Source organism: Apteryx rowi, unplaced genomic scaffold (assembly GCF_003343035.1).
Source record: "Apteryx rowi isolate R43461 unplaced genomic scaffold, aptRow1 scaffold_226, whole genome shotgun sequence".
Taxonomy (NCBI): Eukaryota; Metazoa; Chordata; class Aves; order Apterygiformes; family Apterygidae; genus Apteryx; species Apteryx rowi.
The window spans coordinates 1,073,103-1,095,244 of NW_020448597.1; the positions used below are offsets into that span (position 1 = coordinate 1,073,103).

At 36.2% G+C, this 22,142-nt stretch overlaps 1 protein-coding gene across 13 annotated transcripts in view; it reads left to right on the forward strand.

Annotated features, from left to right (window-relative positions):
- VPS50 (VPS50, EARP/GARPII complex subunit) overlaps positions 1–22,142 on the forward strand; it is a 104,671-nt gene that overhangs the window by 50,803 nt on the left and 31,726 nt on the right. For 10 of the 13 annotated variants that reach the window (XM_026065360.1, XM_026065364.1, XM_026065361.1 and 7 more), the window contains 7 exons: positions 2,928–3,025; positions 4,059–4,153; positions 4,906–5,004; positions 8,245–8,335; positions 9,877–10,053; positions 14,492–14,610; positions 16,023–16,129. In XM_026065360.1, the coding sequence (XP_025921145.1) occupies positions 2,928–3,025; positions 4,059–4,153; positions 4,906–5,004; positions 8,245–8,335; positions 9,877–10,053; positions 14,492–14,610; positions 16,023–16,129 (786 nt within the window). Of the gene's footprint in view, positions 1–516; positions 564–2,768; positions 2,902–2,927; positions 3,026–4,058; positions 4,154–4,905; positions 5,005–8,244; positions 8,336–9,876; positions 10,054–14,491; positions 14,611–16,022; positions 16,130–22,142 lie in introns of those variants that run through there. The other 3 variants (XM_026065368.1, XM_026065370.1, XM_026065369.1) reach the window with 3 other exon arrangements.

The window sequence follows — 22,142 nt, forward strand, 5'->3', positions numbered from 1 at the left end:
TAAGTAATGCCAGCATCCTTCTCAATAACCATATTCCCTACATGTGCTTATTTTAAGTGCAGTTATAAAAGTGCTGAAGGTTTCATTTTTATATTTCTCATATATTATATGCTTACATATTATCCTTTTTCTAAATTTATTTTTGTAATATATTTTATTTATATATTTATATGAGACTGCAAATAGTTCTTGTTCTGAGGAACCTACTTTGAAAAAGTCCAAAGCAGAAAACATACTTGATGGGGACACTCTTCTGCTTGCAGAGACATTAGCCTAGGACCAGTAGAATGAGGCAGGTCACTGATAAGTGCTAGTTAGGATGAACAATTGTTGCAGAGGGAAACTGTGTTCACTTGACACTGGATGATCTGAAGAAGGTATGGTCAAAACATAAAACCGTGCACTGTGCTCCTACTTTTTTGGTGTAAGAGAATTATCGGTGTCTGATACCAGTCTTAACAAAAATAGACAGCCTTGTTCAGTGAATGACTCTTTCCTTCCCCCTTTTAATTGCAGGGGTCCAGACAATGCTGCAGGGGTCTGTTCTGCACACATCTGAGAAGGTTGATTAAAGTCTTGTATTGGGCCTCCCATTCCTTACTGGGCTCATTATCAAGTTATTCAGATGACACTCATCTATGACTAGACTGCAAGATCTAGATTCAGGGCAAGGCTTGAAAGGGGAAGAGCACTTAGTTGTTGGTAAATGATCTTTTAGGCCTGGCAGATGGAGGGCAGGCCTGGGTTCTTGATGGTTCTGGGCTCTTCTTCAGTAGTCAGCACAGTTAAACACGAAAAATTGCTGCTTTGCCGGGAGGGTTTCTGTACAAAACTGTATGAAGGATAGCAGTGGAAAACTGAAGTTCGGTCAGGATTAACTCCCACTGTGGTCCTGGTAGCATGTTACCATGCAGGGAACTCTACTGTGACAGGGATTCAGTATGCAGAGGACRTTCTTGTCCTTACTCATTTTGGATGACTGCTTAAAGACCTGTCTCTGTGCTGATAAGATCAACTTATGAATGAGAAGCTGCTGGCTGAAGCTGTACCTGAGCATTCTGGCAGTATGGTACAGTTTAACAGTTGAGTGTGCTTCACGACTTCAGTGCTGTCTCCCTAGGTGGAAGATGCATGTAGTCCTATCAAGGTTGTTCAGTCTTGGATTGCTTCTGAATTCCTTGTTGATACTAGGAATAATATCTTTTTGCAAATAATGTATTCCACAAGTTAGGACTGGCCAAGACACTACTTCCAGTAGCTGAGGAGCTGTTAAACGTTTTATTTTTTTTTCCCCCCACCCTTACTTTCCTATCTACATTATAGCAGTGACATGTCTACCTGGTTGTGAAATCCCATAGGTTAAAAAAAATTCCACCTCTCAAGAACGTAGTCTAAGGCAAAGAGATTAGACGTGTCTTAGTCTGTTAGACATGTCCTGTTGCTCTCCAGATAGGATCAAGTTATAGACAGAGCCTTGCTATCCAGATTATCATCAAAACTGTCTTTCCCTTGATATCATAAGGATCTGTTTTCATTTACTTTGTCTTTGAGCATGTGCAAACCATAATTTTTCAACAGCGAGAGAAAGACACTGAAATTTTGAAGGGAAAAACTCTGTAAATTTCCACTACATCTGAGTGTGACGGCTATGCAACAGGGAGGAGACAGCCTGGTTCGAATGCAGAGTGATAGACTGGGACTGTGAGGAGGTTTTTTGAGAGTACATGCTGGGATCAGGAGTTGGGCAAAGAAAAGGCTTTGAGTTGGGAGCCAGTGCATGGAGGTAGAAGAGATGAGATCAGTTTGTCTAGGAATAAGGGAGCGAATAGTCTTCAAGCACTGAAAACCAGCTGGAGGGTTGCAGAAGAGATGGAGACGGGTCTGATCTGCATGGCGGTGCTGTGATTTTGCAAACAATCTTAATTCTTCTATGTTTTCAGCCTTTTGAATGATGGGGTGGGAGAAGGGCTGTACTCTTAGTAATATTCCAGTATAATATTCTACATGGATTAAAAGTTTTCTCTTTCATATCAAATCACTGAATGGTTTGGGTGTTTGATACTGATGAGATTTAAACTGTAGGTAAAGACCATAATACATAATTTTTCCACTCGTCAGGAACAGTGGAGTTTTCATATCATTGGGAAAGATTGTGTGTATAGTCTGCTAAGACAGAGCTCTCCTGTGGTCCGTTGTAGACTGAAGCAAACTGCAGGACACTAAGTGCCATTGCAGACTGCAAGCATAACCACAACTGTATGGTCACAAATTACATAAAATATTACCTTTTTTTTAATAGAAATAACACACTTCCTCAATGGGGAGAGCGAAGCTTATTGTACATTTTAATGCTTTTTTGGAAAGTGAAGACGTACATGGTTATGAGATTATTTCATACATAGGCATAGTATGAGAAGGGGGGAAAAAACTGGGAGCATACTATATTATGTGCATAGTTTGTGGGGGGAAAAAAAGTTCCAGTGTCTGTCTTCAGAGTTGCCACCAGAATTTACTGTTGGACAAAGTCTTAAAAAAAAWATATATATCTTCTGCAGTTTTTCATTTCATGGTTCTTGTCTACAGAGCTAGAGTATCTTGGAGAATCTTGTAGAGGATAACTGGTGCTCACTTTAGCATTTAACTTTATCTTTTTTATTTGAGATATAAATATCAATTACTCTCTCATCTTATTTTGATCTTATTGAATGGGATATCTTGCTTACATACTAGCAATCAGTTTTCTTGGTTTGCATTATTATATGTTATAGGTGCTTTATTCCTTTCAAAAGTTCAGAGCAGTGGAGTTCTCCTGGAGACTGCATAATGGATGTTATGATAATGGCTAAGGCAGAAGTTTCATTATGGCTAAAAAAACCTAGAATACATTTCAAGGCCTTTGGAAATATCTGTAATACCTTCCAACTCAGTTTCAGATGGAAGCAATGTGACTGGAACTGAGGAGAACAGTTTTGACCGCAGCTATGTAAAAAAGAAATTGGAACATGGGCTTTCACGAATATGGCAGGTTTGTTTTTGACTGTCTTACATACTTATTTTCCCCCAATATAGAATACAGTTATTTTCATGCTGATCTTTTTAAGGAGATCTCTCAAGTGGTTTGTTTTGAGCTCAGTAAGTGAAAACCATGGAAACCTCATTTCCATGACTCAATTACTATTTGGTCACTGTGCTTACAAACCCAGTCAAGATGATAAAACGTAGTAATATGGCTCTCAACAATCTACTTTCTTTCCGTATGCTTCTCTCAGCACAGTCGTGCTGCTTGTGTTTTCCTGCTTGGTTAAGGCCTCTTGAAATGAGATTGTATCTGCCTGATATCTGAATTGGGCTTTGCTGATAAAGATGGAGAGAGCTCCAGACCCTTTAGTTCCCTATCGCTCATGTTCATTACAGTTTGCAAGGAGTATAAGGAGCTTATAGGTCCCTCCTCCTATATGTGCTATAACATCTCTGAACTGCTCAGTTTGGGATGGCTTGTGGGAGGTGTGGAAAGGGAAAAATGGGGGGGGAGGATCTGAATAAATAGAAAACTGAAAATGGAAGTATTGAAATTCAGAGCTAAAGAATGATCTGTAGCCATTCTGGTATAGCCAGAACTAGGGAGAACCTGAAGTCTTGTGAACCTGCCTGGTTTTGTAATAGTCATAGTTCGACTGCTAGATCAGTTTGATTTGTTGCAAGACCCCAAATTTCAAATGATAAAGCTGTAATCCTTTTACATAGCAGAACTGTATTCAAAAGGTCTGTTTTTTTCCAGTGGCCGTAAAGAGTCTAGGACTGACATCGCATTTTAGAGCGTTAAAGAAGCATTACATTACTAGTTAAGGAAGTCAACAGGAAATTATTCACACTGCAGAGTTCTGCCCTAAATCTCAAAAAGAAGTTAGCAGTGCAGACAAACCAAAAAGTACTAATGAACCAGGCATCTGAGCCTTTTGCCGTAATTTCTGTCTTGAGAATATTAAGTATACAAAAACTTTTTTTGCATAGACTTTTAACAAGGACTCAATGCTGATTTTGAAATGTTTGTTTTGTAGGATGTTCAACTGAAAGTGAAAACGTATCTTCTGGGAACAGACCTGTCTAACTTCAAATATGATGACTTCATATTTGTACTTGATATTATCAGCAGGTATACTGATGTGGTCATAAGGCCAGCTACTACATGTGGACAAACTTGGACTCTGATAAGGCAGCATGGTTAACTAAGGCTGATGTTTGCACCCTGATGCCAACTTTGTTTCCTCTCCCTTTCAAATACATCCTTGGAGCAGGTAGCAAAAATAGAGATTGACACTCATGCACAGACTCCCACACAAAGAGGAAATGTTCCTCACACTGTATCAGTAGATATGAACAAACTGCTTTGCTGGTCGAGTTAGGCTCTAATATGATTTCAGTATTGGCCAGCTTTAAAATTTCATCAGTGCAGATCTGACATTTTTAATGTTTCAAAAAGCTTTGAAGGATTCCTCAGTCAGTAGCAGCAAAAGATTATGGTATCGCTAACCCATAGATTATTATATCCTTTTTGATAATTTTGATAATAAAATGATGGATTCAAGCTGTGACCTGTATGGCTTACTTTGTGTAATAGGATCCCAAACAGACATTTGCTTTGCTTATGGCTCTTTGTTCCTATGTGTATGGGATATCATGATAGGATTTGGAGAGGAAATGAGACATGGACTTTTGTGGAATGAGTGTAAGTTTTTGTAACTTAACTTTGGTCTTCTGCTTTTATGCAGATGAGTGTACTCTCCTGGTAATAAGTGAGGTTTGTGATTCTACTCGGAACAACAGTATTACTGAGTTAGGTTTTTCTCCAATATTATTCAGGTAATTTTGAATAGATAAATTCTAAACTATGTTTTATCATTATAGGCTGATGCAAGTTGGAGAAGAATTTTGTGGCAGTAAGTCTGAAGTTTTGCAAGAATCTATCAGAAAACAAAGCGTTAACTATTTCAAAACGTACCACAGGTGAGACTACTGTATGTGAAGTTGGACGAGTTTAATGACTCTCTGTTGCTTTTAGTTTTAAGTGGTTTCCAGAGGCACTGAATAACATGCCTGCACTGAGGTTTGCAGATTAGGTTCATATAGTGGGATATGTTTCATGATGAGAATAGGACTCTGAACTCTTTATTTCTGTGGAGAAGCCTTGCTTTTGTGTATTTATGGAAGACTACAGTTCTGGAGCGAGCAAGCTGGATAAAGATGAAAACCTCTGTGTGGGATTTCAGTAGTTTTTCAGACTGCTTAGCTGTCTTCTGGAATTCCTAATACATTTCTTTCCTAATGAAGATGAATGCCTCTGAAGTCTGTATTTTTTGGCAAAATTGTTATAAATTTCTTTTTCTATGCCGTTACATAAAAAGAGCTGATTGTGTGTGGTTGTGAAATACTTTAAGTATGCAGTTTTGTGTCTCATATCAAGTTATGTAGAACTGTGTCCATGCTTTTGAGTCACATTTTCATAATTCCTTTCATTGGCAGTGTCTGATTATGTTTCAGTCAAGTTTACTTTGGACTGGTCTCTGGCCTCAGATATGATACATGGTTGTGACGGCACAGCTGACAGTTTCAAAACTTTTATTATTTTTTTTTAAGTGTCTTCATTTCCCAAATGTTTTGGTTTGGTTGACAAGTCTTCCATTCTAGTTGTCTGGCATTTATCTTCTTTCTGTGTGTAAATAACTAGGAAGATATAGGAAGAAATACAGCATTGTTCCTTGCTCTGAGAAGCTTTTACATCCCCAGTCTCGAGCTGTTTTCCTCCATTGTATGGGAACTGTCATACCAAGGCAAGGCAAAATAATACATCCTAACCCATTTTGTCTGAAACTTTCTATCTAAAATTTGTAAAGTATGAAAATTATGACAGGAGTACATTAGAAAGTTTCTAAATTCAGGCGCTAAGGATGTGGTTTGTATTTTCTTCTGTCAGTTTACATCTAGGATTTCTTTTCGGAAATTTGATGAAGACCTCAATTTCAGTTGCCTGAAAAGGTTGAGGCTTAATCAGATGCATATTGTGTCTTGTCAGGAGATGAGTTAATTAAGATGAGATGCCGTTTACCTTTATTTCTTGAAAAGCATTTCAGAAATCTGAACTGAATTACCTCTACTGCTCTGGAAGCTGAGCTTGCAGCTGTGCATTCTTATGGCAAAAACTGTTTGAGAGTTCATGACACCTCTGAATGAAGCTCTCTCAACTTCCCCACTTAGCCTGCTGCATGCTTCTTTTCTAGCAGCTTTCATCTACTTGGAAAAGCTATTTTGATCTGCTTAATCCTATTTTACTCCTCTGTTTTATGATCTAATACTTGGTTAAGTAAATACTGTTTTGACCAATGAGATCCTGCTTATGTTTAAAGAACCTATTTAACAGTGTAGGGAATCAGAAACTATAATTTTCTGATTTTTCTTTTGAATAGAATAAGAACATCAATGGAATCTGTATAAAACAATCATTTTATGATTTGTGTTTCTTCGTAGGTAGTGTTTCTTGTCATTCTTGTGAAAATAAAAGGAAATATTATTGATATGGACTCAAATATGTTAACTTTTTAATATTTCAGCTGTTTTATGCTGCGTGGGTATTCTGAAGATTGATTAGCTGATCTTTTCGTCCCCAAAAAGAAAAATATCAAAACCAGCTGTGTCTCAGCTATATCTATCCGGTTGATTTATATAAAGCTGTAAGCATTTTGCCTTTTCAGATCAAGCTAATGTGGCTTTCACTCCCTCTGTGTATTTAATTGGAAAAAAAAGCTAGCCCTTTTAAGAATTCATTACTGCATGAAAGCTTCATAGAGTTGAAATGCTTAGAGTCCAGGAGTGATCAGTTCTTTGATTATGTAGCTTGACATACGTGGCTTCCTGGGTGGTGTGGTGATGTAGAGAGCTGGCAGCATAGAGAAGGCATTCAAATGGACTGGTCCCATCGTTCAAAAAGCATAGAAGAGCAGCGTAATGCAAGAGCAAACGCTAATGTACTTTTGGGTAAAAGTTGGTTATTTTGAAAAATTAGAATGGGCTTTTGGCAGAAGACATTGGCCAGCCGATTTTAGAACATAATTCACTTTCATTTGCTGGTACCTTTGTGAAAAGGTGTGTCTGAGCAGTAAAGCTTGCCAGAGAATGAATATATCAGACCTCCCACTTGTGCCCCTTTCTAGACTTGTATGCTGGTGAAAATGAAAAGCGTCTGTTCAAATATGTTATGTCAGTGGCTAAATTTCAGCTTTGAAATGATATGAAATATGGTACTATGTAGATTTAAATATTTGTTTGCTTTTCTGTGAATTTTTCTCTTTAATCTTCCTCTCAAAGAATTTAACCTGTAGCTCTGATTTTTTTTCAGAGCTACTTTATTTATTGTTCCTGTTGGCTTTACTGGGAGAAGATCTATGGGCTATGAGTATTCAGTGCCTCTGAAAATCAGACTTTATATGCATTTAGTTGGTAAATTTAAATACATATAGCAAAGGGTAGTCATAATTCAACACATTGCGCACCTTGTTGAGGCAAAAATCTTTAATTGTTTTGGTGATTACATTTTGTTTTTGAAATAGTGGTATTTTTGGAATATTTCACTGCCTGATTAGAAACCCAGTGAATAATTTATCAACTGCTACACATTAAGCAAAACAGTATAATGTATATTAAGAAGAAAAGATAACAGCAGTAAGCCCTCTTTGCTGTCTTTTTCTATGAATTCCTGCTTATGTGGCAAAAAGATTTTCGTTAATAAAAGTATTTGTACTTACTGATGATTAAAAACATACCAGAGACAATGCAGAGAAACAATCGCTTGATTATATTTCCCAGTACTTTTTCTGTATTAATATCGATGTAAAGTTAAGATATGAAGAAAAATATAGTTTAGGGGATTAAGAGCCATTGTTGTTGCACAGTACTGCACAATCATAAACATTCCTCTGTACTTATGGAAGATTTTGAGGAAAAAAAAATTGTTTCCAATTTTGAGGTTGGTGTTCTTTGAGAATTTTTCCAGAGGTGTCATAAAATAACACTGCATTAGTAGCCACAGTTTTCGGATGGTTTGCCAGTTGAAAGAATGAGTTTAAATATCCATTTTCAAGTGTGACTTGTGTGGTTCTTGAAGGCATTTTTTGCTACATAAGTTAAATAAGTCAGTCTACTTTCTGATTTGCTCTTGCTGCTCATTACGAGTATTCATCTGTTGTATTTCAGAACCCGTCTTGAAGAATTAAGAATGTTTTTGGAGAACGAGACCTGGGAACTTTGCCCTGTTAAATCAAGCTTTAGTATTTTGCAGCTTCATGTACGTTCTACACATAACACATACAAATATTAGTGTTTTAATAGCTAAGAGTGCAGGTGTTTTGAGAAGTAGTAAGATGGATGAACTATTAAATGAATGTTTTAAATGGTTGATTTAAAAGTATTATATTTCATTTTCAGATATTGGGAACCTAAGATTCAAATGCTTTTAAAAAAGTGACGTCCTTGTTTTAGGCAGATGGAAGTTTACATAAGATGCTAGAGTTGTAAGCATAATATTAGCCTTTATTACCTTTCTTGTTTTAATGCACTGTTAATATGTCAGATATGTCAAGGAAAAAATTTAAGTGGTATTATAGCAGAAAATGTGAGTTTTCAGATTTTATATTATTTATCTGAGAGTAAGATGCTGAAAAATGAGCTCCTAAAAGTAGCTAAATGAATGCTCACTAGCTTGTACCAGTTTTGGCACCTGTTTCTGGAAATGAAGGTCATATGGGCTGAATTGCGAAAAGTGTTGGAAGTCGTGATTTCTGTGACAAAGTTCCACTGAAAGGGATAAGTAATAGGTGTGAAGTATAACATATGCTGGGTGAATTTCAGCTGTTTTGCCTCCTGAAACATGGATACTTAGAGCCATCACTGAAGTCCAAAATGGATATAGCTGAGCAATGTCAAGCAAAAGATAATTTTGCAGCTTCTGTATAGTTAACTGTAAAAGCAAGCAAAAAGCTATTGGGGCAGTGATAGTAAGGAGGGAAGGAGGACCTGTCACCCAGTAGGAAAAGAAAGAACACTTTTAATGGAGAAATGGGACTTAAGCAGCAGTAAATTGCAGAAAGTACATGACTCATTTAAACAAACTGAAATCTAAAATTGCAGTCCATTTAGCTCCATATATTTTGATCATCAGATCTTTAGGTAAGTGATAATTCACATTTTTGCCATTTGTGAGGATAAATAGCTAGAGTTTAATAGCTAAAAAATGCTTTGTCAATTGAGTAATGTAAGTTCAGGTTTTTAGAAACAAATGCCCTACCTTGTGCGCCCTACTTAGTACCCATACTTTCAAAGAGTTTGTGCACTCACCTAATTCTCAGAAACTTAATGTGTAATATATTTTGAAGAATATAAAATTTCTGAAAGAACTTTTAAAAAAAATAAAGTATTAAAAAAATTCTTCTTTAGTAAACTACAAGGTAAATTGTGTAAAGAAACTTACATTCTTTGATAGATTTTCAGGTCTTGGTTTATTCCTTATGAAAATACTATGCTATATTTCTGTAAAAGCAAACAAAAAACACTAAGTTTTCAGAAGTGAATACCTTCAGGATGCAGGTGATGTATTGCATATTGTAGCTGGTAACTACTAAAAATTGAAAGGTGATTTGTGTAAAATTGCCAAATTCAAGGTTAACTGGCGCATGTACAAAAAGTATGCTTAAGAAGCAAGCTTTGCTAGTGAAAAGATTTCATATCAGGGTAGTTGTACAGAAGTTTAAGCTGTGAATTTATAGAGTTGTAGCCATAACGATATTGAAACTGTTGGTGATTAAAATTGTACTTTATTTATATTAATAGGAGTTTAAGTTCATGGAGCAGTCACGTTCCCCATCTGTGTCACCTAGTAAGCAGCCTGCTTCAGCAATTTCAACAGCAGCAACTTTATTTGAGCAGTACTGTAGCGGAGGAAACCCGTTTGAAATTCAGGCCAACAGCAAAGATGATGAGACGGAAGATGTGCTTGCTTCCAACGGGGTATGGAATGCTTCAGAAGGAAGCAAATCTAGCTCTTGTTAAATAATGGTTTATTTTGTGCATCAGCGATGGCAAAATATCTTAATATGAGGATCAGTTAACTGCAATGCTATGTAAGATCTCAARTCACTTTACTCCTTTAATTAGGTTATGTTGCTTTGCTTTTAAAAACAGTGCCATAAAGCCAGGTTTCCTGTTAAAAACTTAGTTTGTTTTGCAGTGAAACAATATTTTTTCCACTGAAGTCAAATGTTCCTGAAGGCTAGCAAACTGTGTTCCACTTAAATTGGTGGGGTTTTTTGTTTGTTTTTGTTTTGTTTTTTCAGGAGTTCTTTTACAAAGCAAGATGCAATGATTTAGCTTGCTTTGTGGAAGTAATTTTGTCATTTTGGTAGGATTGGAGCTCTGGCTCCTTAGGAAAGAATCTTCATGAATTACTCCTGTTGTATTTATTCACACTTACATGGTTTCTCAAGGATTAGCTGATCTTTGTTAAAACAGTTTTTATTTATAGTTTAAATGCTCAGGACATTTTACAGGGGGATCCACCACTGTAAAACTGAACATTAACTTTCGGTCTGTTTTTCATAATTCTGCTCAAAATGTAGCCGTAGTCAAATAGGTTTTAAGTTAAAACTTTGTGCCATTCTCTTAAGCTCTTGTGCTAACATGTTTTTACTAAACTTTTTGTTCCTGTTTACCCCTTTGAAAAAATAATGTTTTCTCAGGCTTTTCTGTGATAAGGCTTGTGTGGAACTTAGTTTATTCAGCTTGTTGCACTAAGGGTTTTCAGCTGTCTTTCTCCTTTTCCCTGGGGGGCTTCAGTTGCAAAGCGGTTTGATCTATATCTTGCACCCTTGAGGGCAGGGCTGTAGCCTCTTCCCTACTGCATCACTTGCAGAGGAGGTGCAGTTCCTTGGCATGAAATACTGCCGGTTTGTGCTTAATGAGCCTGCTAGAGGACCAGTTCCATGGTGGTAGTTCTTCCCCTGTCATGTAATTTTGAAGAACATATGTCCTGCCTTATGTGAGTAAAGTGGTAAGAGTTGCATGGTTACCGCTATTAGCAGACTTGTGTAGAATAACTCCAAATGAGCAAGTTAAGCAAAGATGAATGCACTGCAAAGCATGCCAAAAACAGCAGAATTCCCCAGTGCTTTGTAGAAACCAACTCTGAAACAAAGCTTTWCTGGAATCTGGATAGTCATTTGGTAGATAATTGCTAAAATGACCATTGGTGAAATACTTAATAATGATGATACCGATGGCTCTTTTGAAGTTTCTAAGTTAAAATTCCTCCTGTTGAAGAGCTCATTTCTGACTTTCGCATAGGTTTGTGAATAGCTTTGCTTTTTAAAAGGGTTTTCAAAATAAAAAGAACTAGAAAATAACTTTTTTAAAGGGAAAGAAGATATTTTGAAGTTCAATTTCTTGTGAAGATTCAAYTCTACAACAAATGTATGGAACCACCATGACCTGCACTATGAGTGCCACTGAAGAAAGTGTAAAACTGTAAATAGGTCTCAAATACTGCAGGGGGACTTTTTTTTTTTTTCCTGTTTGTACTTAGAATATTTAGGAAGATGTGAAATTGTTTTCTAAGGATGATATTAATTGTAGCTACTTAGACTGGATAAAATCTCAAGAACAAGTTTGAACAAAATTTTGACCAAGGGCTGTAACTCTATTTTGTGTGATTTCATGCAATTCACCACTAGCAAATGAATGTGTGCACTGTGTGCATACAATCTCCATATTTTTTCCACTAACTCCCAAGTGGAATACTTGGGAATGCTGTAATTATCTTCACCGTTTGACTATGGCTGTATTAAGGGATTTTTTTTTCTATTGTCTTTAGGCTTGTATGAGAAATCTGAAAACTTTGCACTCAAAACAAAACTGCTTCATTCTTTTCAATTGCAACATTTTACCCTTCAGAATCTATTTATTGTTTCTCCTGACTTAAGGAAAATTTAAAGGGCATCAAACTTCGTCTTTTATAAACCATTTAAAAAAAATCTCTGTATTAAAACATTGAAAGGCTACTGTTCTCACACTTATCATTCACTGCTGTCTATTTTTTGAGGATGTACAACACTCAGTTCTAGCCAAAAGCTGATGCTAAGACAATAATTGTTCACTCATTATTAAAGGGGTTTCTTGTGCTTTGTACATAGGTGCTGCAGTTACTGCAAACACCATGGTAGAGACTGAACTCTGATAATTCAGTCTCAGGAAGTCGTATGCCTTCCCTTGCAGAGCCAAGGGCTTCTACCCTAGCAGTTCAGCAGTAGTGTGCAGTGTTTTTGGTGAAATAGGCTAGAGGGAGGTCATGATCACCTGAATTAGCAGTAGACTCATGTGTTACACRTGTAGCAAAGTCTGTATTGTGGTTTCCCTGCCTTTAATTTTGAACAGTGTCCCATTGAGTAGTATTGCACACTTTCAGCAACTTTCAAGGCTGGCTACACTATCCTCTTTCAAAGCTACATGCCAATTTAGTGTTCTCTATTACTGAAACCTTAATATTTCATAAATTGATAAAAACTAAATTTGTGCTTGGGGATGAACTGTAATGAATTCTGGTTTTCCTTTGGCACCAGAAGGACAGAATGTTTGCTGTGGAAAGAATAAAATACCAATGATAGGATTTATATGTATTTGTCGTGTTAAGCATAGGTTAGATTTGTAGTCATTCCTGTTATAAGCAGTTTCATTAACCTTAAATGAAGTATTATTTGGAGAACTTCAGAACAGTATATATAATTAACATGCTTTTCAAATGAAACTGTAGAGATAACATTCAATGTGCATAATGTGATTTATAACTGATTATTGAGAACAATACTTCTGATTTTTCTTCCCTCCTTGTGGAAATTGAGGTGAATGTTTCCTTTATTTCATATGTTTCTAGCAACCCTACATATGAAGAGGCTTATTCCATGTGATAACTTGAGTTTAATGCATTGGATAGTGGGTAGCTAACTGCTTCTAAGATTGACAGATGTTAAGTAAAGCTAAAGAATTATACTTAGAGTGCAGATCAGTGTGTTTAATTATGCTAAGAAGGCACTTGCATAGTTTCCATCAGGGTATTTGCAGCTGATTTATTCTGGAAGTAAGTTCTGTGGAATCTGTGACAAATGAAGCAAATGATGCATGAGGTTTTCTTCTGTAAGAGGAAATAGTTGTTTCATTGGTAATTACATAAGTATTTCAGATATCAGGATCGTGTGCTTTTAACTAGGTAAAGGATGCTCTGTGCTTTTAAAAACAAACAAAAAAATCCCCCACMACCAACAAAAAAAATCCCCAAACCAAAAACCAGCACAACACAACAAACTCAAACATGTGTTTAACCTGCCCCCCGCCCCCCMAAAAAAACCCACCAATCAGGCTTTATATGTAAGCAATTAAAATTTAATTACTCTTAAGAAAGAAAATCAAACTAGCCCCCACTCATTTATTCCACTGATACAGCTTAGTTACAGCATTAACTTCTTAGAATAATATAATGCATTATTTCTTTTTGTACAGCTAGGAAAGGTACATCAAATGGGTTGTAGAAACCTATTCCTTGCTTGCTGTACCACTTTTGTTTGATTCATGTACAGTGCAAGGTTTATATATGTACATAGAACGTACAGACATATACAGTGTTCCTCTTGCTGTTGATTTAAATAGAACAGCATACAGTTGAAGAAAATACATGCTTTTTTTTCCCCCACTAATTTTTCTGTATGTGGTTACTATATAGTAGCTATGAGAAATACTCATGTTTTTGTAGTAGCACTTGACCAGTTATTTTCTTGTAGTGTTTGTGCTCTACACAAAAGCAGAATAGCATTGATCTCTAACAGGTTAAATGAGTGAAAGACTCTCAGGCAGAGATGTCTTTTGGAGTGTGCTAAGATCAATTTTAAAAAGAACTGCAAGTTTTTAAAAATAAATGAATACAGTGTCAAGAAGTATTTTTGTAAAACAATAATGTAGTCCTTCCTTGCATTAAAAATTAAGGATTGTGTGGTGCCACATTTTGTTTGTTTTATTGCCACCATATGGACCAAATTTGAGTTTTTATTTATTTATTTATTTCAGGTTGTAAAACAAATAATAAAAGTTCAGATATTTGAAGAGTATTTGATACTGAGACAAGAAGGCAAAAAAAAAAGTATCAATAGCTGGGAGAAGCAGGATGATGCACATATTTACTCTTACATGCCATCTGAGAATAGAAGTTTGTTTAGAAATACACTTACATATGGCTTTGTATAATTTGCCTGATATATTTTTAATGAACACTGTGAGCAACTTTTCAACCAGTAAAGCTATTTCTATTCTGATGGGGGTAAAAGCCAAGCAGTGACCAAAATTCTGCTTTAAAGGGGTGACAGTATTATAAGGAAAGTAATGACAGTCAGTGTATTCATTTTTACAGTATGAATCGGATGAACAAGAAAAAAGTGCATATCAGGAGTATGATAGTGACAGTGATGTTCCTGAAGAGTTGAAAAGAGATTATGTGGATGAGCAGACAGGAGATGCCCCTGTGAAAAGGTAAGTAGGCTGTGTGAGTACTTCATCTTTTGTACTACTTATTTACATGCTTCTAATCTGTTCTCTAATTAGTTCATTTTCTGTCTAATCTGTATTCTATGATAATGGAATAATAATCGAATAATTGTTATACTACCTGCATAGTTAAGAAGTCCCAGCAGTTAGATATCCAGGATGGAAGGCAGCTTTAAACTGTTCATCATTATTGCAGGGGGAAAAAAAAAAACAAAAACAAACTTTGGAAGGCAAGATTTTGAAGGATGATAAGGACTCTCTGAAGGAGGTAGTGGAAAATTGATTAGTAAGCATTAGATGTTAAGTGAAGGTCTCTGTCATGCATATGTGTAATTTCTGTTGTTTCAAAGGGAAGTGTTTGCAGAGGAATGACTGGGGCTTGGGCTTCTGCTTTTGTAGAAAACAATCTTTTACAGGTAAAAACTTAAATTCTGCTATAAACTGAAGGCAGTCATTTGGAATTTCTAAGTTCTCTGTTTCATTCTCAAAAAAAAAAAAAAAGAAAAAAGCCAACTCTGGCATTTGAAAGGATCTGGACCACAAATTTCTTTTTAGGGTACTGTACCAGTTAAATATTCATTCAGACTTTCTGAAGTAGGCAAACATTATTTATATGTAGAGGACTGTAGGAGAACTAGAAAAACATCACTTAACTCAGAGGAGGACTATACGTACATACATATGCATATATACATACATACATATATATATATATATTTTTTGTAAAATCACTGTTTAGGGTAAAATATCGTTAGCATGGTTTTATAAGATATATCACAAACTACCTCATTTCAAAGAAGCTGAGGAGTTGTTGCTATAAATTACTTAAGCAGACAAACTGCAGTCACTGTCCATAGCTATTTTCTGTGAAACTGTTATATATTCTGAATTTTTGGGAGAATACAATTTTGAGGTATGGTAGAGTGTTTTTCTGATGAAAATATTAATGTCTTCCTAGCTTCATATTTCTCAGTTGTTTGTATTTACAGATAGTACTTTCCAGCTCTAGCTCACTAATCTGCCGCTTTTACTGGATGACTTGCACTGTTTTCATTTTATTTACTTCATAAACAATGAACCTGAGGCAGAGTGATTAAAATGGTTGTTGAGGCCAGACAGAGACCTGCAGAACTTCAGGCTTTGGACTAAAGCTCAAATTCCTTTTTCTAGCACTATTTTCAGTAAACTAAGCTAGTCTTCTCTCTTTATTTTTTGATTTCTTTATTGATGCCAAAGCATAACTGGGTTAGGATTCGAACATTTAATGTCTGAAGGATGTACCATCTTGTGAAAGGGGAAAAGTAGGATGTATTTTTTTCTTAAGTTACTTAATTTTCATTGGTATATAATTGAATATAACAGGCAGTCACATTTAGTATATTTTGTTTTGTTTAAAGTGTTTCTCGAGAAACCCTGAGGAGCAGAAAGAGATCAGATTATAATCTCAATAAAGTGAATGCACCTATCCTAACAAATACTACGCTGAATGTAGTAAGACTTGTTGGTAAGTAGAACAATTGTAGGAATATGTGGTTTTTATTTTAATGCAAACCTATATATTCACTGAATTTCAAAATATTTTTTAAAAAACCCTCTAGCTGAACTCTTATCTCCACTCTTTGAAAATATTAATAAAATAGCATACTAAATAAAATACTATAACAAAATATTTTTTATTAGATAGTCTGATTGGGATAAATCTTGTGAATTATTTTTGTTTTGAATATTCATCTGCTTGTATATACTGATTTTATTCTATAATGTTGGTTTATTTATCTAAAATACCGAATGCATAAAATTGGTGGACATAGAAAGGGAATAGGTTGGTGTTTTATGTTGCTAATGTATTCTGGTGGATTAAACAATTTATTTTAAAGCAAGCKAGTTACAAAAGTAGGAACTTAATGATTTTCTTTTTGCTTTTGTTACTCAAATGCATGCACAGGGAATAACTTTTTTATTATTTCCTGGTAGACCAAGAGATGTGCCCTTCTAGATTGCTAATTTCAGCCATTTAAATGCATCCTACTTCTTAGCCAGTACTTGCCTAGAGCAAACATAGCCTATGTTTCATTATTGCTGCTGTTATAATTCATGCAATAACTTTTTGATAATGCGTGCTGTTATGTGCTGTTTTGTTGACCATTGGTCAAATGAGTTTGTGGTCCCAATCTAGTTCGTAATACAGTGCCGTCTGTGGTCCTCATCTCTGGTTGGTGCAAGCGTCTGGCATATTTTTGTGGGCAGCCTTAGTACGGGCCATAGAGTGAATTACCTTCTCATTGAGAGAACATCTCAAATGAGTTGGGGCACTTTTTAACAGCAATTTTGGGAAGTTTGCTGGCTTCCTGTTTATTCCATGGCTAAATACATACTCCCAGAACTGTTGGTTAGTTAATTCACAAGTACTGATATTGCTCTGAGGAGGGAGCAGAGGGAAGACTCCTCAGAGGTGCGCAGTGAGAGGCAACAAGCACAATTTGGAGCATGGGAAATTCGGATTAGAGATAATCTGGATTTTATTTATTTTATTATTATTATTATTATTATTTTTTACCATAACAGTGGTCACATATGGAAACAGGTTGCCCAGGGAGCTTGTGGACAAGGCTCAGCTGGACAATTCCCTGAGCAACCTGTTCATCTAATTAAACCTGCTCTGAGCAGGAGGTTGGACTAGATGACTTCTGGAGGTCTCTTCTAACTGAAATTCTTTTGTGAAAACACTCTTCCCCCCACTGTTGAGTATAATGGGGTTGATTTTTGTGATCATGACTTCTGTTTGATTATCCAGATAATTCTTGCTCTAACATAGTCTTTTCCTGCTGCTGACTAGCATTTTACTTATAGAGAATTAGAAGTTATTACCCAAATGTATCAGGTTGGGCAGGAGAAGAGAGAGAAGAATTCTGTATATGTTGTGTTAGTGAAGTCTGTCTGCAGTGTTTGTGCTTGGAAATGATTATGGTACTTCAGAATAAGCCGGTTTAAAAGAGAATACTCTGCCACCTGGATGGTTCCTTTTGCTGTCTTAGGGGATAGCACATAAATTATCTTATGCAGAAATTAATTTTCAAACCTCTTTGTCATTTTTTTTTTCCTCTTGGAGATTCTGCCATGCAGACCTGAAATATGAATTGAGTATTCTGTTGCCTCTTTTCTGGTATTGATTTGTGAGTTAGGTTGGGCAGATTGTTTGTAGTCTCCTAGGATAATATTTTGTTCTAAGAAAATTTAGAATTGAACCTAGAGATTGCAGATGGCACTTCTACTTTCATATATACTGCTCTTCCCACAACTCCTGCCCCCCACCCCAGCACAGTGTGAGAATAGATGGAGCTGTAGTTCTGGTTTTCAGTTTTACATGAAGATTCTTTATCTTTGTTATGTTTTATTATGGATTAATTTTCAAAACTCATATATATACTTTTTGTCCCTCCTGAAAATGCATTTAATTTTCAAGTTTTCTACTGTTGAAGGTGTTTTATATTACTTCTGTAATCATTGATGATGGCCGTAGTTGGAACATGGAATTGGAAAGGGACCTTCTGCAGCCTCTGCTATAAGGAGATATGTCACGTAATACTGTCCGTAAATATGCTTGTTTAGAGCTCCACCCTAAAAATAGTTGTGTTTTTGCTCCCACCACTTTTATCTAATAGGAATCCTACTCCAGAAGCCTTATCAACTTAATTTCTTGGGGGGGAAAAAAAAGTGCTGATTTTCTACACACTTGTTCTTACACCAAAATAATCTCTTAGGTTTAACAGACCTCCTTGTTCTTTGATGTGTACTATCCTGCTGTTTTTATATAAAGTAATCCTATTTCTTCTCAGCCTTTGTTTTCCTATCTAGATGTGCCAAGCTTTTTAGTATCCATTGTATTTATCCTTCAAAGGTTAAGGTCCCCTACTTTCTCGTTAGTTCTTTTTCTCCTCTTGTTATAAGCTTATCAAAATCGTGTGTGATACTTTGGATGAGATCTCACTGCACTGTGTCACAGTTGTGTCACAGCTTCCTGGTCTCAAGTACAATTGCTTCCCTTTTGCACCTCTTTGGATTTCTCACAGCTTCTTTGTACAGGCAGTTCAGTCATTCTGTAATGAGCTTGTACAGCCAGCTGGTCCTTCACTTTCCCATTTTATTTCAAGTGATGAGCTTCTAGTTTATAGCAGAAAAATGTGTTTTCTATTAATTGGTCCCCAAATGCATGGCTTCAAATTTTGTGGTACTGAATTTCCTCCAATTTTCATTGCAGCAGTCATCAAGGTCCTCCAGTTCTTCCTGTACATAATACCAGTCCTTTTCTGTTTTGATGGTGTCTCCTTATTTTTTCCATTATCACAGACTTATTTTTGTGCCAGAGATATTCATGAAAGTGTTAGAGGTGGCCAATTGTTGGGATCTCCAATAGTAGCTTTTCCAGATATTTCCCTTTTCAGCGCACTCCATTCTCTCCTCTCTAATCCCTTGCTCATTTCCAAAACATCTCCAGCTTCACTTATTACTGTGCAACATTATAAAACGAATACTTTGACTAAAGCCTAGGTAGATGAAATGTACTGTATTGCCTTTGTCTAGACAATTGAATAGCTTCTCTAACAAGAATATGTCTTAGTCCAGTACAGGTCACCTTTGGTGGATTCATGATTTGTTTTATCCTAATTTTGCCTCCATATTTCTTTTTGTCACTTCCATATTATCTTCAAATTTTGATTTAATGGTCTACATTCTACAAATTAGACTAATGGATCAGTAGTTGTCTGGATGACTGTTTTCCCTCTTAAATATGTGTTTGCTTGCTGTCTTTCAGTCACAGTGGTACAACCCGTGGCTTGACTGGTTATTACACATACAGGTTATTACACTGGTTACCTGACCCTCCATGACCATTTCATGGTCATTTTTCATTATGTCCTGATTCCTTCACTCCTTTAGCTTGRCTGTGTTAAGGTCTCTTCCAGTTCGCATTCAGCTTCACTGAATGTGGCCAGTTCAATTCCATTACCACTCTGTTCCCCTTCTCATCCCTTTTTCCAATATTGGTATCATAGTCCTCAGTGAAAACCAGGGCAAAGTATTTCTTCTTGCTTTTGGACTCTATCTTGTTTATCTGCAATTTCTGCACCTCTGCCCCCGGTTCTGTTTTGCTCATTAGTCTTATGTAATTGGAAAACTGCATATTTTACTGCCTTTGCAAAATCTAGCTTCAGCAAGACTTTGGTAGTTCTAGTTCTTAATGTAACTTTCTGAATGAATTTTTGAAGTATATTGTCTGCTTGGCAGATTTGCCTAGGTGTGATACTAGTTTGTAGGAGATCCAGGTTTGCTCCAGTGCCCTGGATTCTCACCTTGCAAGTAAGAATGCAGTGGGATGCGCACCACGTCTTTTAACAGCAGTCTCTTCTGCGAATGCCACAAAGGGTTCAGTTTGTCTCGAACTGTCTTAGGATTTTGGCTAGGAAAATAGCATGGTACTTGCACTGCCTAATTTCACTCATCTAAAGGAGGATAATCTAAACTGATTACCGAGGATCCCTTCATTATCAGTGGAGAAAGCTAGGCAACTCTAGAGGAGAATGGAGTTTGTTATCTGCCCGAGATATCTTTGTATGCATATCTTAGCATAGATATTTTAACACTTGTCCTCTGGAGCTGTTTCCTTCCGCACAGGAAATCTAGACAACCAGCTTGGGCTAAGTGTCTAGTTTTTAGGTAAAATTGGACAAAGTGAATTGCATGTGCAGTACCAGCATGTGTAGTCTCAAAAAAATAAGCAGGGCTGTRCCAAACTGCAGGGGATTTTATAGATATGTCCTATGCAGCAGGAAGCCTGTACTCTCTTAAAAGTTCTATTTCTTGAAAATAAGGCTGTGATTTAACAGAGATTGTTTTGGTGGCAGTAATGTCCATACTGAAGCAGTTTTCGTCCCTGCTACCTGTTGTCACTGATATTCCTGCCTTCCCTATGTTGCATCAACATGACTTTTGGTTGAGCTGGATCAGCTCACTGAACTTAGTTAAAAATAAACCATAAATGAAAGGAGGTTTAAAAGTCTGGAGTGAGATGAACTTTAGGATTTAAATTGCCCAGTCAAATAAAAGAAGATGTTGTCTCACCTTTTAGGGTGGGATCTTATGCAAACAGTAGTATTGGGTGAATGAGAGTGCTGATAACCTGTTTTGAACTATTTCTCTGTGTGCTGTATACTTTGTATGGAGGTTAGATTAATAAAACAAAGTGCATTTTAGTATATGTAAGCTATATAAATGAGTTACTGTGTATATCTGAATTGGAAGCTGCTACAACTATTCATTTAATTTCAATTTTGAGTGAACAGTTCAGTTTATTTGGTTTTCCCTCAAGTTTATAAACCAGGTAAGTATTTCTGTATGTCTGCTTTCAGTAGAAAGTAACCATTAGATTAATTTATATGGTTAAATTTTTCTGTCTGACCCTAGTATGTTGACTTAAAATACAAAGGAAGAATGAACTTCTGTTACATTTCTGTGGAATATTTTTGACCCAGGTTTTGTATGTCAGCAAGAATAAGTAAGGACTACGCCATTGTATATGTGGAGAGACTTCTTATTTTAGTTAATGCTATTCTGACTTGAGAAAGACATTTTAATGCCTTTTTTTTTTCCCTTTGCTTTAGTTTTTCCTTTTGCTGTAAAGGTTATTTGGGAAGGAACTCTTACATTTTGCTTGCTTTAGAGCCCGTTATCTTTTAGGAAAATAATAATGATTGTGAAAGATCTCACAGCAGAAAACATGTAGCTGAAGAAAGTGAGAGGTCACAGAATATAGAACTTGATGGGACTTCTAAAAAATCCTGCAGTCTCTCAAAATGATATCATTACTATGGGTTTTTCACTTTCTCCTTCAAAATGGCATTTTAGCTCCGAGTGTTTATCATAGGAAGTGGCATGTGTGGAATTCTGAGGCTCCTTATGAAATGATTTTACTAATGACCATAGATATGCTAAAATTCAAATACCTATTTTTCAGGAGGTAGTGGTACCTTTCTGTTTTTAGTGATCAGTTTATATAGATTAGTCTGATAGAGTACTCTACTTACTGTCTTTGAGAGCAAAAGAAGTGCAGGGAATACTGACTACTTTAGGGAAAAAAAAAAAAAAAAACCTGTTAGGAAGAGCCTCTAGAAAACTTAGCTACTTTGAGTTGCTGAAACTCTGAATGGTATTTTCAAATATTTCTGGAAACTTCTAGCATAGCATAGGTTTAGGCTATTAGTCCTATTTGGAAATGTTCTCATACACCCTTTTGCACCCCAAATATGAACTTTAGTGCAACTAAGGAACAAAGTATAGAAGTTAAAAGTTGGTGTGCTACTAGAGGAAGAAGCTAGGAGGAAATGTTCTTGGAACACTTGTGTCAGGATGCTGAGTGATGTAGTAATAGAGAAATGTTCTTGGCATCAAAAGATTTTACGGGGACAATACTTGGGCGATGTACAGTATGTAGCCCTTCGGAAAAGCATAGGATTCTGCCC